General features: G+C 30.3%; 5 protein-coding genes across 9 annotated transcripts; 3 read left to right on the top strand and 2 right to left on the bottom strand.

Moving 5' to 3' along the window:
* The first annotated feature begins 1,498 nt into the window (after positions 1-1,498).
* LOC126266206 (uncharacterized protein DDB_G0290685-like) lies at positions 1,499-5,607 on the top strand. The gene is made up of 2 exons (XM_049969693.1): positions 1,499-1,707; positions 1,759-5,607. Exons 1-2 carry the CDS (start codon positions 1,684-1,686, stop codon positions 5,413-5,415), a joined length of 3,681 nt encoding a protein of 1,226 aa, XP_049825650.1. The 5' UTR covers positions 1,499-1,683; the 3' UTR covers positions 5,416-5,607.
* Positions 5,608-5,845: 238 nt separating this feature from the next.
* On the bottom strand, positions 5,846-8,572 carry LOC109595172 (zinc finger protein 160). Its single transcript, XM_049961109.1, has 7 exons — positions 8,367-8,572; positions 7,457-7,593; positions 6,858-7,253; positions 6,559-6,786; positions 6,370-6,502; positions 6,123-6,322; positions 5,846-6,003 (listed from the first exon to the last, which is right to left on the bottom strand). The coding sequence occupies exons 1-7, from the start codon at positions 8,497-8,499 to the stop codon at positions 5,896-5,898; spliced, it is 1,335 nt and encodes a 444-aa protein (XP_049817066.1). The 5' UTR covers positions 8,500-8,572; the 3' UTR covers positions 5,846-5,895.
* Positions 8,573-9,002: 430 nt separating this feature from the next.
* LOC109595167 (flavin reductase (NADPH)) lies at positions 9,003-10,733 on the top strand. Its single transcript, XM_020010467.2, has 3 exons — positions 9,003-9,146; positions 9,792-10,178; positions 10,231-10,733. Exons 1-3 carry the CDS (start codon positions 9,074-9,076, stop codon positions 10,374-10,376), a joined length of 606 nt encoding a protein of 201 aa, XP_019866026.1. The 5' UTR covers positions 9,003-9,073; the 3' UTR covers positions 10,377-10,733.
* Positions 10,734-10,816: 83 nt separating this feature from the next.
* On the bottom strand, positions 10,817-12,630 carry LOC109595168 (N-alpha-acetyltransferase 80). Of its 3 annotated transcripts, none has more exons than XM_049961248.1 (3): positions 12,482-12,630; positions 11,977-12,421; positions 10,817-11,019 (listed from the first exon to the last, which is right to left on the bottom strand). In XM_049961248.1, exons 2-3 carry the CDS (start codon positions 12,419-12,421, stop codon positions 10,982-10,984), a joined length of 483 nt encoding a protein of 160 aa, XP_049817205.1. In that variant the 5' UTR covers positions 12,482-12,630; the 3' UTR covers positions 10,817-10,981. The 3 variants fall into 3 exon arrangements, with proteins under 3 accessions (XP_049817205.1, XP_049817210.1, XP_019866027.1); XM_049961253.1 differs by having other exon boundaries at positions 10,817-11,046; positions 12,482-12,629; XM_020010468.2 differs by lacking the exon at positions 10,817-11,019 and having other exon boundaries at positions 11,273-12,421; positions 12,482-12,626.
* Positions 12,631-12,795: 165 nt separating this feature from the next.
* On the top strand, positions 12,796-15,404 carry LOC109595182 (mediator of RNA polymerase II transcription subunit 6). 3 transcript variants are annotated; one of them, XM_020010487.2, is made up of 5 exons: positions 12,796-12,945; positions 13,157-13,368; positions 13,730-14,148; positions 14,268-14,382; positions 14,434-15,404. In XM_020010487.2, coding segments are annotated over exons 2-5 (735 nt in total). In that variant the 5' UTR covers positions 12,796-12,945; positions 13,157-13,168; the 3' UTR covers positions 14,435-15,404. The 3 variants fall into 3 exon arrangements, with proteins under 3 accessions (XP_019866046.1, XP_019866044.1, XP_049817188.1); XM_020010485.2 differs by having other exon boundaries at positions 12,797-12,945; positions 14,268-14,388; positions 14,441-15,404; XM_049961231.1 differs by lacking the exon at positions 12,796-12,945 and adding an exon at positions 12,988-13,101 and having other exon boundaries at positions 14,268-14,388; positions 14,441-15,404.
* Positions 15,405-15,463: the final 59 nt, after the last annotated feature.

Genomic DNA, 15,463 nt, shown 5'->3' on the forward strand with positions numbered 1-15,463 from the left:
TACTGATTTTTCCAATTTGTTTGTCAATAAAAGGAAGTTGGTTTTTTATTAGAACATTTTCTTATTGTATTTTCAATTGAATGTGTTGTTTCATATTTGTTAATACGCATTGTAAACCATTTTTCGTAAGCATTATACATTTTTAACGATATCGGCAATATTTGGACCGTGATGTTTCATGTTAATTATTATTTTCGTCTTTTCTGGAGTCCAATGTTTCTTTCTTCTCAATGAAAGTGAATTTATTCAATAAAATAATATAAATCCTACTAAGAATAAATTCCAGTTATTAAGAGTATTGTTAAATACGTTCACAAAACGTAAATATATTTGATCGTTGTATTTCTTTGGCCAACCAAAGCAATATCTCCGACATCCTACAATATAGGATGTATAACAAAAAAGATAAAAAAAAGTATGGGATATTGAAATATATTTCAATATCTGACTGGACAAAATTTCAATTAAATTCTTCCATGAAATATCTGTTAAAATGTTTGATTTTAAATTTTGTGATATCTCTCTGACCACCATTCAAAACACCATCCTGATGTTAACCCAATTTATTATTTCTACTTTCAGACTCACACTTATTCCTTTTTGGGATAATAACCGTGCTGTCTTTCCTTTCGTCGTATAATTTTGGCGACTTCACGCGAAAAGTCAACAACCAATGCGCATTATACGCTACCATCGACGTACGAGATGTACCAGCGTTCATATGCCAACAGAGGCAAATGTGCTACCAAGATGATGAGTTAAAAAACATCAGAGAATGTCGGTGAGTACAATGATGAAAGTTGATTAACGTAAATTTTAACGATTTAGGTGATACCACCTGCTTTTTATATTCTCAGGAGTGGATGCACTGAAAAGAAATACTCAGTAGTATGGGGAACAACTGAAGACTGCAACGTTTTTCTCATTTTAGAACTCTTATCCATGATTGCCGGTTTGGTTTGCCTGTCATTCACCTGGCTGATACGAGGAAGTGGTTTAATGTACGTTTATAAAATTAACGATTTTATTGCTAATTGAACACGCTCCATTTTATTACAGACATAGAACTGTCGTTCCCATGTTGATTACTTCTCTATTGGTGACAATAACGCAGACTTATAATTACGTCCTCTTTAGAAACGGATTCAACACTATGTGCAGCGAGTTTTCCAATTACACGCTGACCAATCAGTAAGAACATTTTGTTAGATCGCATATATGTTATTAATTCATTTGCAACTTAAACGTAACACTATTCCATTTTTATTCACAGATGCTCCAACGAAATGAATGTGTACTTGCCAGCAATCTTATCTAAAGAGTCGGACTTCTACTTGTCGTATTTAATCTGCAAGATAACCACAATCCTGGCACTGAGCTTTTGGATTACCGCTGGTGCAATATACCTCTTCAGAATCTTATTTGTCATTGATTTTTCTATAGAGAAATTGTCAGCCTACAGAATTAATAAAAATGGCGAGGTAGGTGTATTATACCATATTTTAGTAATAATAATCGAGTCAATTTAGAAATTTTTCTAAAAGGATCATAAGTTTAATTAAAATATAATGAAACAACCTTCTTGTTTAGATTTTGCACTGTGATTCTTATTACGATTTGAAATTACATATAACTCACCGAGAACGGATTAAAACAGCTTTTCGTAACTATAGAAAAACAAGCATGCTTCCCGTGGACACTCACAATGTAAGTTTTAATAAAATGTGGAACCCAATTTGAATTTAAACTATTCATCAGGTGTATGAGATCGCCGGAAGCGACTATAACCATCCCCCCTTCAAATTATCAGATAGTGATCATTACTCAACCCTTGCTCGGTCTGAACAAAATTTGCGAAGTAGGAAACGTACAAAGCCTCCAAGTATAGTAGATTTCAAATTATTTCAAAATAATGATGAAACGGAGTCTACGGTAAATTTGTACATAAGTAAGAGCAGTTCCGAATTACTTAGGGAAAAAAAACCTCGCATATCCCTTAATTTGACTAATTTGGGCAAATTAAAATGGAGTGATAGAGAAACAAAAATGAAAAGTAATGTTGAAAAAGAAGAAACCGATATGAATACTGTAGAAGACAAACAAAAAATGTATCATAATGATATGACTGTTGGTCCCATTATGCCAATCTTGTTAAGTCCAACTCCAGTGGAAGACACAGTGAATGAAAAAACGAAATCCATAATAGCTATGAACTATGATCAATCAAATAATTTGAATAACGAAGATATTGTGCAGGTGCACGAAAAGAAAATCAATGAAAACATTAATAAACAAGAAGCAAAAATAGACGACAACCACGAAAAATTAAATATTAAAGACAAAGACGATATTGTTAATATGAATGAAAGGAAAATAAGTGATGATATAGAGGAAATTAAAGGAAATTTAAAAGATGAATACAATTCAGAAAATACAGCGCTTACAGCTGAAGATAATGAAGCAAAAACTGCGTTAGAAAATGATGAAAATTTTAAAGACGCAGTGAATGAACCGAATGCTGGTGTGGATGAGAAAAATGTTCCGGAAAAGAATGGCAGTATTGAAAAATCAACTAGTATCGCAAAAGCTGATACTTATGAAAAAGATAAAAAGGAAATTAATGAGGACAATTCAGAAAATGAAGAGAATGTTATGGACAAGGCAAATGAATCAAACACTTCTAAAGATGAAACAACTAAATCAGAGAAAATTAATAACGAAACTACTGAAGTAAGTGAAGAGGAATTATCGGAAGATGACACTTTAGAAAATTATGAGAATTTTAAAACCGAAGAAAACGAAGCCAATATTGTTATGAATGAGAATAGTGTACTGAAAAAGAGTGGCGGCATTGATAAACCAACTAGTATGGAAAAAGCAGATACTATTGAAAAAGATGAAGAGGAAATTAACGAGGACAATTCAGAAAACAAAGAGAATATTAAGGACGAGGCAAATGAATCAAACACTTCTAAAGATGAAATAACTAAATCAGAGAAAATTGATAACGAAACTACTGAAGTAAGTGAAGAGGAATTATCGGAAGATGACACTTTAGAAAATTATGAGAATTTTAAAACCGAAGAAAACGAAGCCAATATTGTTATGAATGAGAATAGTGTACTGGAAAAGAGTGGCGGCATTGATAAACCAACTAGTATGGAAAAAGCAGATACTGTTGAAAAAGATGAAGAGGAAATTAACAAGGACAATTCAGAAAACGAAGAGAATATTAAGGACGAGGCAAATGATACAAATGCTTTTAAAGATGAAACAACTCAATCAGAGAAAATGGATTATAAAGTAGACGATAGCGAATATTCTGTTGAAGTAAGTGAAGAAATAACAGAAGAAGATACTTTAGATCATGATGAAATTATTAAAGCCGAAGGAAATGAAATGAATGCTGCTATGGTTGAAACAAATGTATCAGAAGAGAATGAGGGTATTGATAAATCAACTAGTATCGAAAAAGCAGCTAATGTTGGAAGAGATAAAGATGAAATTAATGAGGACAATTCAGAACACAAAGAGACTTTTCAGGATGAGGCAAATGCTTCTAAAGATGAAGCAACTCAATCAGAGAAAACTGATCATAAGGGAAACGATAGCGAAAACACTGTCGAAGTCAGTGAAGAGGAATTGATAGAAGAAGAAGCCACTTTAGAAAATGATGAAAATTTTAAAGCCGAAGAGAATGAAGCGATTGCTGCTATGGATGAGAACAATGTACCAGAAATGAAAGACAATATTGTTAAACCAAAGAGTATGGAAAAAGCAGATGCTGTTGAAATAAACGAAGAGGAAATTAATGAGGACAATACAGAAACTGATGAAAATATTAGTGACGACGCAAATGACACAAATGCTTCTAAAGATGAAGCAACTCAATCAGAGAAAATTGATCACAAAAGAAACGATAGCGAAGACTCTGTTGAAATAAGTGAAGAGGAAATAACGGAAGAAGAGACTTTAGATCATGATGAAAATTTTAAGGCCGAAGAGAATGAACCGAATGCTGCTAAGAATGAGACAAACGTACCAGAAGAGAATGAGGTTATTGATAAATCAACTAGTATCCAAAAAACAGAAAATGTTAATGAGGATGAAGACGAAATTAATGAGGACAATTCAGAAGACGAAGAGACTATTCAGGAAGAGGCAAATGATGCAAACGCTTCTAAAGATGAAGCAACTCAATCAGAAAAAATTGATCTTAAAGGAAACGACAGCGAAGACACTGTTGAAGTAAGTGAAGAAGAATTAACAGAAGAAAACAATTTAGAAAATGAAGAAAATTTTAAAGCCGAAGATAATGAAGCGAAGCCTGTTATGGATGAAAAAAATGCACCAGAAAAGAATGAGCTTATTGATAGATCAATGAGTATCGAAAGAACAGATACTGTTGAAATAGATCAAGAGGAAATTACTGAGGGCAATTCAGAAAACGATGGAAATATTAGTATCAAGTCAAATGATACAAACGCTTCTAAAGATGAGGCAACTCAATCAGAGAAAACTGATCATAAAGGAAACTATAGCGAAAACACTGTTGAAGGAAGTGAAGAGGAATTTACAGAAGAAGAAGACAATTTAGAAAATGGTGAAACTTTTAGAGCCGAAGAGAATGAAGCTAATGCTACTACGGATGATAAAAATATACCAGAAAATAATGAGGGTATTGATAAATCAACTAGTATTGAAAAAGCGGATGCTGTTGAAAAAGATGAAGAGGACATTACTGAGGATAATTCAGAAAACGAAGAGAATGTTCAAGCCGAGACAAATGAATCAAACGCTTCTAAAGATGAAGCAACTCAATCAGAGACAATTGATCATAATGGAAACGACAGCGAAGACACTGTTGAAGTAAGTGAGGAGGAATTAACAGAAGAAGACAATTTAGAATATGATGAAAATTTTAAAGCCGTGGAGAATGAAGCGAATGTTGCTATGAATGAGAAAAATGTGTTAGAAAAGAATGAGGGTAGTTATGCATCAAAGGATATCGAAAAAGCATATACTGCTGAATCGGATGAAGAAGAAATTAATGAGGACAATTCAGAAAATGATGAAAATATTAATGACGAGGCAAATGAGACAATTGATTCTAAAGATGAAGCAACGCAATCAGAGAAAACTGATCACAAAGGAAACGATAGTAACGACACTGACGAAGTAAGTGAAGAGGAAATAACAGAAGATGAAGAAGACGTTTTCGAAAATGATAAAAGCCTTAAAGCAGATACTATTAAAGACAAGGCAGGAACATCTAAAGATGGGAAAAATAACCCGGATTATAAAGAAAATGATAAAGAAAAAGAAGGGACTGTCAACGTAAATGAAAACAAAGTAGAAGAGGACAATTTAGAAAATGAGGAAATAAGTGATGACGAGACGGATAATGAAAAATAAAAAAAGAAAAAGGAAAACATAAATAATTTTTTATAATAATTACAAATACTTATACATATAGTGTTTATATTCTGTATTTTATTTATTGAAATAAAAATCATTTATATTATACAGGAATTTTGGAAGGTACAAGCAATTTCATGGCAATGTTAAATTAAAATAATATTTGAATTAACGTTAATATGTATATCTTTTTTTTGTTATAGGAAGGGGTAGCTATAGTGTGAGTTCGAAACGTGAGGAGTGGTTCAAGAAATAGAGTGGTTGTACTAAATAGGTAATAATTATTTATTAACTCAGGTTTCTCGATTATAATGTTTTTTGTACAAATTATAATATAAATAAAAAAGTGTTATTCTTAAGTTTTGTGTATTGTATTTTTAAAATAAATTTCAAAAATTATTTTGAACAAATTTATTAAATTTTAATTAATACATTTATATAAATGAGTACAAACGAAAAAACATAAAATTGAAAATCTTAATTTGTGGATTCTCCTGGGTGTAGCAATGCATTATGTGTCCACAAAGTTTGATGATATTTAAAAGATTTGTAGCAGAATTTGCAGTCGTGGATTAGGTCCTCATCCTGAAATATTAAATACGATAAAATGAATAGTAACTGATACTAATTATATTAGTGACTAGCAACTTTCGATTTTTTCAAAAATTTAACTTCCAAACAAATATGTCAACAATAAATTTTACCTTTGATTGTAATTCATTTTCAATGGATTGTATCAATTTATGACAATGGATATAATAAGTATTTCGAAAACTTTTAGAGCAAGTGTCGCACTTAAATGAGTGTTTTTCTATGTGGACATCCGAAACATGCTCAGACAGCTCGCTTAATTCAGTATAGCGCTCAAAACATTGAACAAATGGGCAACCAAACGGTTTTATGCCTACAACACAACATATTAATATGTAAAAATATTAAGTTTAATATTACCTTGGTGGCGTCGAATATGAATCAAATATTGTCCCGAAAATGCAAAGGATTCATCGCAAATGCAACACTTGAAGGGGTTCTGTTGGTGTTGTTGTTGAATATGGCATTCGAGTTCTCTCATGGTGTCGAAGCCCTATAAAAGTACAAAAGGTTATTTGACTGTAATTAAAAAAACATTTAAACTGCTACACAATCTGTTATTCCAACCATAATGCAGTGTCTACAAACGCATTTACAATCAGCTTGATGCTCAGTAATTTCAGTTTTTGTAGCGAATATCTGGGGGCATCCCACACATTGGTATCGTCTGATGAACTTCTGTTCAATACAGAGTGTAACCATTACCCCCTCCTCTAACATTATCATCACCTCATCTGCGAAAACAGGCTCATCAACGTCGTCGACACCATCACATTCCTAAAATAATTAAAAATCATATTATACATTAGCCAGGATACTCTAATTGATTAAAATAACAAATTGCTCACCACGCTGGTGACGACACTTTCAACATATAGTTTTAGACCGTGATGTCCCATCATGAGCTTATGGTAGTAAAGATCATGGTGTGAAACAAAATGCATTTTGCACACTTCACAGAGTATTACTTTTGGCAAACAAAATTCGTTCGAATGAGCGGTGCAAGGCTTTAGCCAATGGTATTCCGCCAACATATACATATCAAACCCCAACTGGCAGTCTACGCATTCGTAATTTTTCTCCGTGGTATGCGTGCGTTGGTGTCTTAATACTTCATCTTCTTCGGAAAACGTGCGATTGCAATACTGGCACTGAATTAACAACTCTGTTGTCATTTCAGTGATTATCTTGTCGGCACCGCAGATTGCCAAATGGTTTTGTCCTAATATTGACGATGAAAATAACTGTGGAAAGTTTAGGTTAGATAATTAAAATAATATGTACATATTTGTTAATACCTTTCGAATCCAAAATGCACTTAAAATCATTTAATTCACATACAATTTTCATTTATAGTTATGAATCATAATACAACAAAAAATAATTGTATTTTTAAAGTTATTTAAGTATAATACATAATATTTGATATCAAATTAAAGTTACATACCACAGCACAACCGCTGCATTTCCAGACCGTTGTTTCTAGTCTACATAACCCTGAACGAAGCTTTGACCTCAACACAGGATTCCAAACGTCACAATCCTTACAATTCTTGTTAGATGATTCTTTTCTTTCTTTAATAACTATCAAATTACACAGAATAGATTAAATTAACAGGACTTTATAATATAACATATAATATTATAATATTTAATATTAATATATTATAAAGTGATCTTAGATATTCATTAAATCAAATCAAATGATCATCTACTAATTAAAATTTAAATTTTCTATTCACTGCTGCTTAGTTTTTGAAAATTGATCCATTTTTTTAGGGCTTTGAATACTAACAATCCGTTTTTTCTTTCGAGAAATTTAACCGGTGGTATGAATTTGAGTTTACAACAAAATGCCATCGCCCCGGGTCTAATACATATTTAAATAACGTTTCTGCATACAGTAAACGCTAACTAATTTTCCAACAAGACGGAGCTCCTCCACATTACTTCGAAAGTGTGTGCAGTTATTTAAACAACACATGTCTAGGACACTGAAGAGGTCGAAATAGTGCTACTGAATGACCCCCTCGTTCCCGTGACTTAAGTCCATTAGATTTTTTTGTGTACATAAAATAAAATATTAACCACCATAACATATTGGAAGATCTGCGATGACCAATCATTAACGTGTCGCGAAGTAGTCCATAATATACGGTAAATGAAGGTTTTCGATGTGATAAACTGTCTATTCAGTCACTCCATACGCCATGGATGCACATGGGGTATAGAACTGATAAAATATTTATAAGAAATGTGGTTTGCTTAAAAAGAGATGATAGTGTTTGAAACGCCAATACACAAGCTGGAGCTTGTTTTTAAGAAATTATTATTATTAATTAAGGAATATTACTTACCATTTACTGTCTCGACTCTTGCACGTTTCATCTCGTTTTCTAAAAAATACACATTAAGTCCACCGGTGCCGATACCCATCAATGTTGCAGTACGGTAAGATACATGGGCAGCTGAATCTTCTTCCTGGCTCATTTTAATTTATATTATGAAAAGAATCTTACCAAACTAATTCACAACTGTTATTCAGTTGCCAAGCAAATTAGTAGAAAATGGAGGAGGCCTCCCAAATATTTACACAGCCCACTTTGATTCAATTTTTAATTTTTGTCATTAACAAATTAGTTAAATATCCTTATTATTAAAATAAAATAAATTACTTGAATCTATCAAATAAATAATAACTATTATTCAATAGTTAATATAAACTGTGTTGTTATATTTATTTATAATATTTATAATACAATTTTAAAAATTCAAAATTAATAGTCGTAGTTCCATTGTACCTTCCTGTCTAATACTTATCTTTATTTTTTTATAATGATGTTTAGTGTTTATGAGTGATAAATTACCAATAGAACATTTTTAAAATAATACACCGAATTACTTAATATTTTTTTTTCTTGACGAAAATTTGTGTTCTCACTTTTAATTTTAATTAGTAGTTACAAATATAAGTAGTTCAAAGTGTACAAAATCGTAGTGATTTGTCAAAAGTATTAATCATTGGAGTTATTTATTATTTTGTCATTGTAAAAGATAAAGCAAAATGGAAAGAGTTGTGATTTTTGGTTCTACTGGTATGACCGGAGTTTGTGCGGTGGAAGCTGCAGTTAATAAAGGTAATAATTAACTATGTTTTTATTTGAAGAAATCCAATAAGATTGTTTTAACTTTATTTATACATATATGAAAACAACAGAATTGAAATTATATATTTAATAATAAAATTATATTAAAAGTTTATTATAGTAAACTATTTTAGAACAACATGCACAAAAACTATTTTAAATTGAATTTCAATTAGAATTTACATAATTACATTCATACATACAATAGACTGAAAACAGTTTAGTTTAGCAAAAGTTTTTAAACTAATTGTAAATTCAATAAGGATATTTTTTCTGAATAAATGTTATTGGTATTTAAAACATTTCTTGGAACAAACCTGACGTGATGGAATGTTCTTATCAAAATATATTGAATAATTGATTTTTCTTTTATGTAATGTAATAAATATGATAAATATTATAAATAAATGCAGGTTGTAAACAATATCCTTTATAACTTGTGTCAAGTCATTTATAATAAACAATTGTTGCGCCCTGAGCAAGCGTTTTGTTTATGTATTCGATAGTAAATATTATATAACGAAATTCTCTAATCAGATAATAGATTAAAGAATTCAAAAGCATCACAACACTTACAATTTTACTCATTAATAGTTCAATTATTCATAGTATATGAATATATTTTCTTTTGCTAAGGTCTGAATGTCCGAGCGTTCGTAAGAGACCCATCTAAGTTGCCAGACCACCTGAGAAATAGTGTAGAAGTTGTAAGAGGCGACGTTCTCAATTATAATGACGTCCTGAATGCCATCAAAGATGTGACTGCTGTCGTCGTAGTACTGGGCACAAACAACGATTTAAAGCCCACCACAGTCTTGAGTAAAGGTGCCGAAAATATTGTCAAGGCGATGAAAGAGCTCAACGTCGAAATTATATCCGTATGCCTTTCCGCATTCTTGTTTTATGAGCCGGATAAGGTTCCCCCAATGTTCAAGGATTTGAATGCTGATCATCAGAGAGAGTTTGATGTAATTAAATCGTCAGGCTTGAAATATATTGCTGTACTTCCCCCCCACATTGCTGGTAAGATGCTTCTAATAATCCATTACTTTTTTATACTGAAACTTTTATATAGATCAGCCCGGAAGTGATTACCAAATCCAACACGACGCTTCTCCAGGACGAGTCATCTCCAAGCACGATCTTGGTAGATTCCTTGTAGACTGCTTAACCCAACCAGAGCATTATGGAAAAAGATGTGGTATTTGTACTAAACACTAAATCAGAGGTGGAATTTCAGCTGTGGGACCATAACAGAGATGAGAAGCCAAAAATATATTATTTACGTGATATGTTAAAGACAACAATAATCATAAGCTTAGTGAGGCAGCTTTTGTAGGCTGAATTCCATGTAGTGATAAATGTATTTCAATGTAAACCTGCATATGCAAATGGTTGTTGTTATAGTTATTTAAAAATTATGCGGACAAGGAATTTTTTAATGAAATAAGTATAAAAATAAATATTTCGTTGAATTCATTATATCATATAATTGTTAGTTTGTTAGTTCATTAGTATGGCATAAATTTATAATCATTTAGTGCTGTATATTTTTGGAAATAAACTTTTGTTATCTTACGTTATTTTTCAATTTACATGAACCTACCTGATATTCTATATATAATACAAGTAATTTAATATACATTTATATTAAAAAATACATATTTACTAAAGAACTAAAACATATTGTTATTGTTGCGAATCTTTCTTTCCTGTAACTGAAGGTAGATGTTCTAATATTCGTTAATAATTAATAGTATATCTATCATAAATTCAATTATTCTCTTCTCCCTCTGCCCTTTTTTATCGTTTTGATTCTTCATTTATTAGGTATTTTCATCTTCTTTATTGTCAGAATACTCTTCTAAGAACAACATTCATTAGTTACTATCTAAAATAATATTAGTCATATGTAAGGAGTGGTAATTTACAGTAATATGTTAAATTTCAAATAAATGTCGCACAACTTATTTATTAGTTTAAGTATTATTCAATTAAATAGCCCAATTTTTTAAACAATTATGAATTTTACAGAGTAAAACTATATACATAATAACTTTTTTTAGCATTCAATTAATTATTTCCTATGGAGTTATAAATCAGTAAATAAAAAACACTCAAGTTATTATTTTATTATTGTTATTATGAGAAAATAAGTCGTTAAACCAAACAATTTTAATGTACACTACTATTTGAATGTTCTATTAAAGCAACATTATTAAGGAAAATACATATAATTTTTTTATGGATTTACATTCCAAATTTATATATTACCCGCAAGTAAATCATTAAAACAAAGCTAATAAAATTGTTCCAATGTTGTAAGAGAAGAAGTAATATAGTTATAAAGAGTCGCCAACAGATCTGCACTTACACTTTGTATTCAAAATTGCTTGCAGTATTGAGTAACACTATCTATATGTGGAAAGTCCACATCCTTTCCTCACACACTGCAACTTCTTTAACTCTAACTCACATTCATTACCCAATGCAAGCAATTATAGTCTTCAAGGTGTAACTGAAGATCTGTTGCTGACCCTACATTTTAACAATTTAGTTAGAAAGACAACAAGAAAATGAAAAGGAATTAAATAATAAATTAGAATAGCTTCAACAAAAAAAATAGTAAATAGACTTGACAAAACATTTGTTATGGTGTGTACTATAATATAAAATAAATAAATAATAAATATAAAACCAGTGCTAATCTACTAGAATTCTGAAAATTAAATAAGACTTTTTGTCATATATGTTTTTCTACTTGAATTTACTTTTGTGGTTTGTGGTATAGGTGGTGGAGGTGGCCCTGATTGATAGTTACCCTTTGAAACAGTTTGAATTATTGGCATTCCTGGACATCCTCCATAAATAGATACTGGGTAGCATTCAATATATCCTAGTTTAGCATAAAACTTTTCTTGTCCCTGTGTTGATAAATAAATAGTAATCAATTTTAATATGTCTCTACAATAATCCTCAGTCTTCTGCATTAGAACTGTACCATAACCCTGTCCTCTCATACATTTCCTTATAACAACAGACTCCAAAAAACATGCTTCAGGTATACTTGGAATGCGACTTAATTTTACATGTCCAACAAGCATTTTATTCTGCAAGAGAACTAAACATGTTGGAAGATGATCACTTGAACTTTCTAAGCTTCTCAACCTAGCAGTTTCACTCCGTTTCCATTCATCATTTAATAAAGTGCAACAGTCCAGTATGTACTCTGGGTGGTGGTGCAATGGTAAAAGTTCAATAGTCATCTAAAACAATAACAAACTGCAATTAAACTTTGAATATATTTATTTTTTAATCTACTTCACTGGTATTAAGCATTACACAATCAAGGCTCTCATCCATAATAAAAAATTCAATGTATATATTTTTGTATATGTGTATAAATTGCAATAATTAAATATTAAAGAAATTATATTTGTAATAATAAAAATATGTGTTGTTGTATAAAATAGGTTAAGGAAATACATATGAACTACTCCCGTATATAAATTTATTATTAATATATTTTTAGCTTTACTCTTAGAACAAACATTTTTAATAAACTTGTTTAAGTAATATTTAACAACATTTTTCAAAAAAATTATTTGTACAATATGAGTAGTCAGTATTTATGTTATGATGACAACTGGACATTTGGCCAACTATCAATAACTATTGATTTTCATAACCTACAAACACTTGTGCGTTAAGCTTTCTTTTTATATTGTTTTTATATTCCATATTTTATACAAAGAACTTTTTTATTTTATAATATTAGTAATAAAAAAAGGTAAGTAACTGCGCTTAAAGTAAATATTATAGTGAATAGTATTACATACCTTACCCTTGATTTTAAAAATAATACTACCAGATAAAATCTAAAAATAATTTAAATGCTACTATATAACTATAAATAACTCTAAATATTTAGAGTTTACACTATATAGTATATTTAAATTAACGCAATAAATATAACTATAATGCTATTATTCATATTTTAGAAAACAACAAAAATGATGCCCGGAGGAAGAATGGGAATGTCCAGCATCCCAGAAAATCCACTTAGTGTATCCTGGCACGACTCTGCTTGGATTCCTAATTTAAACACAACAAATGTTATGGACTATTTTTCAGAGAGAACAAACCCATTCTTTGATAGAACTTGCAACAATGAAATTGTTAAAATGCAACGGCTTAATGCTGACCAATTACAGTAAGGAAAATTATTATTGTCACACATATCGTAGACTAACACTGCCAGTTTGTTAAATGTTAAAATGTAAAATATTCATATGAATATTTTACATATATATGTTAAATTTAATTTTCATATCAGTCTAAAATCTATTTATTTTAAGTATGTATATACAAATCACATAATAAAATTATTTCTTTTAGTTTGTAATTTTTATTTTTAATGTCTCTACAAATATACAATGTGCTTTCATTTGTTTATGGACACTAAAATAACTTAAACTTTTTGACTTTAAAGATCATAAAAGTTACAAGTTCTTTAACAAATTATTTTTGACAACTGTTATATAAATTTTGTAATTTAATTAGTTATTTTTCAGAAATATGACAGGGTTGGAGTATGTTTTACTGCATGTTCAGGAGCCTATACTCTACGTAATTCGTAAACAACACAGACATTCCCCTTCACAAGTTACACCACTCGCTGATTATTATATTATCGCCGGAGTAGTTTATCAAGCCCCAGATTTAGCAAGTGTTCTTAATTCAAGACTTCTATCTGCTGTTCATCATTTACAATCCTCATTTGAAGAAGCATCAACTTTTGCAAGATACCATCCCAGCAAAGGCTATTCCTGGGACTTTAAATCTCAAAGAGGCGTTGACAAAACTAAAGTAAAAGATGAAAAACCACGTGAGGAGCCCAGTTCATTGTTTCAGAGACAGAGGGTTGATATGCTACTTGGAGAATTAATAAAGAAATTTCCGTTGCCTACGCCCCCTCAGCCAAAAATTCAAGGTAATAAATAACTTATGATAGTGATGAAAAATGAATGAATATGTAGTCTAGTATCCAGTATTAATTTTGCAACATATAATCTATTATAATAACAACATTAATGGGCATGCTGTTTTTAGCTCCTTCTGTTAAAAATGATGTTGAAAATGGCACACCAGATAACAAGGGAATAAAGTCAGAAGTTAAGGAAGAAAAAATCAAACCTCCACCTGAAAAGAAACCTCGGATTAATTAGTTTCGGTATTATTTAAAACAAATATATTCATTTACTTTTTACATGATTAGGTTACAGATATGAACAAGCTTCAGGAACTATACATGAAGTCTCACATTTCTAGAGTAAAATTTTTCAAATTTAGACTCGTTTTTGAAATAATTGTTAAAAAGAACATGGGGACACATTTCAATTATTATCAAGGATAGGCAAAAATAGTATGTATCATTTTATGGAATTTAAAAATCATATAAAATTGACCAAAAAAAAATGTTTCTTTACTTGATTGGACTAAATAACAATTATTAATTGGAATCTTGGATTAAGCTTGAAGGAACCTTAAACAGTAATTTAGTTGACCTCGGGAATATTTATGATTCGGGTGTCAGTCAATCACTTTCATTACAAAAATTATACGACAGATATTGTTTCGGGTTCGTTTGCGAACACTTTGAGGCAAAAATCGCGCTTACGATAATTACACAGTCATTTATTACCTTGATAACTATCGTTGCATTGTTCTAAATTCATGTACACAAGCTAAAAGTGTTCACAAAATAACCCTATGCGGGATCAAGTAAGGAATCAGTCAGTTTTATATGATTTTTAACATTTGAAATGGAAAAAGTAGAAAAGTGTTTCCATAAAAATATTCATAAAAGGCAAATATTTAAAAAACAAATTCTACGTAAAATTCTACTATAGAAATATTGGGTTAGTAATTTTCCAATTATCTAGTAAAAATCAAGGTTTGTTGTTTTTTTAACTAAAATCACAAGTAAAAAACTATGTAAAATTCAGGTTTGATCAATATTTTCAGGATAAGAGCAAAAAGAAGAAATACTGCATAAATGAAAATTTATTTATATACATGTAAATATAATTTAAACATAAAGGATATTATTGATTCAAGCTCCAAGTGGCCGTTTTTGAAGATGTTTTGAAAATTAATTAGTAGAAATATATGTAACATTTATCTATTTTTTTCTTATAAAATAAAAATTCAATTTGGCCCAATATCAAGTAATGGGCAAAAACCAAATTATGGTGTTTTCTTAACTCTGAAAATTTCTAAACAGTGCCTAAATCATTACTTAAAGG

The sequence above is a fragment of the Aethina tumida genome, chromosome 1 (assembly GCF_024364675.1).
Source record: "Aethina tumida isolate Nest 87 chromosome 1, icAetTumi1.1, whole genome shotgun sequence".
NCBI classification, from domain to species: domain Eukaryota; kingdom Metazoa; phylum Arthropoda; class Insecta; order Coleoptera; family Nitidulidae; genus Aethina; species Aethina tumida.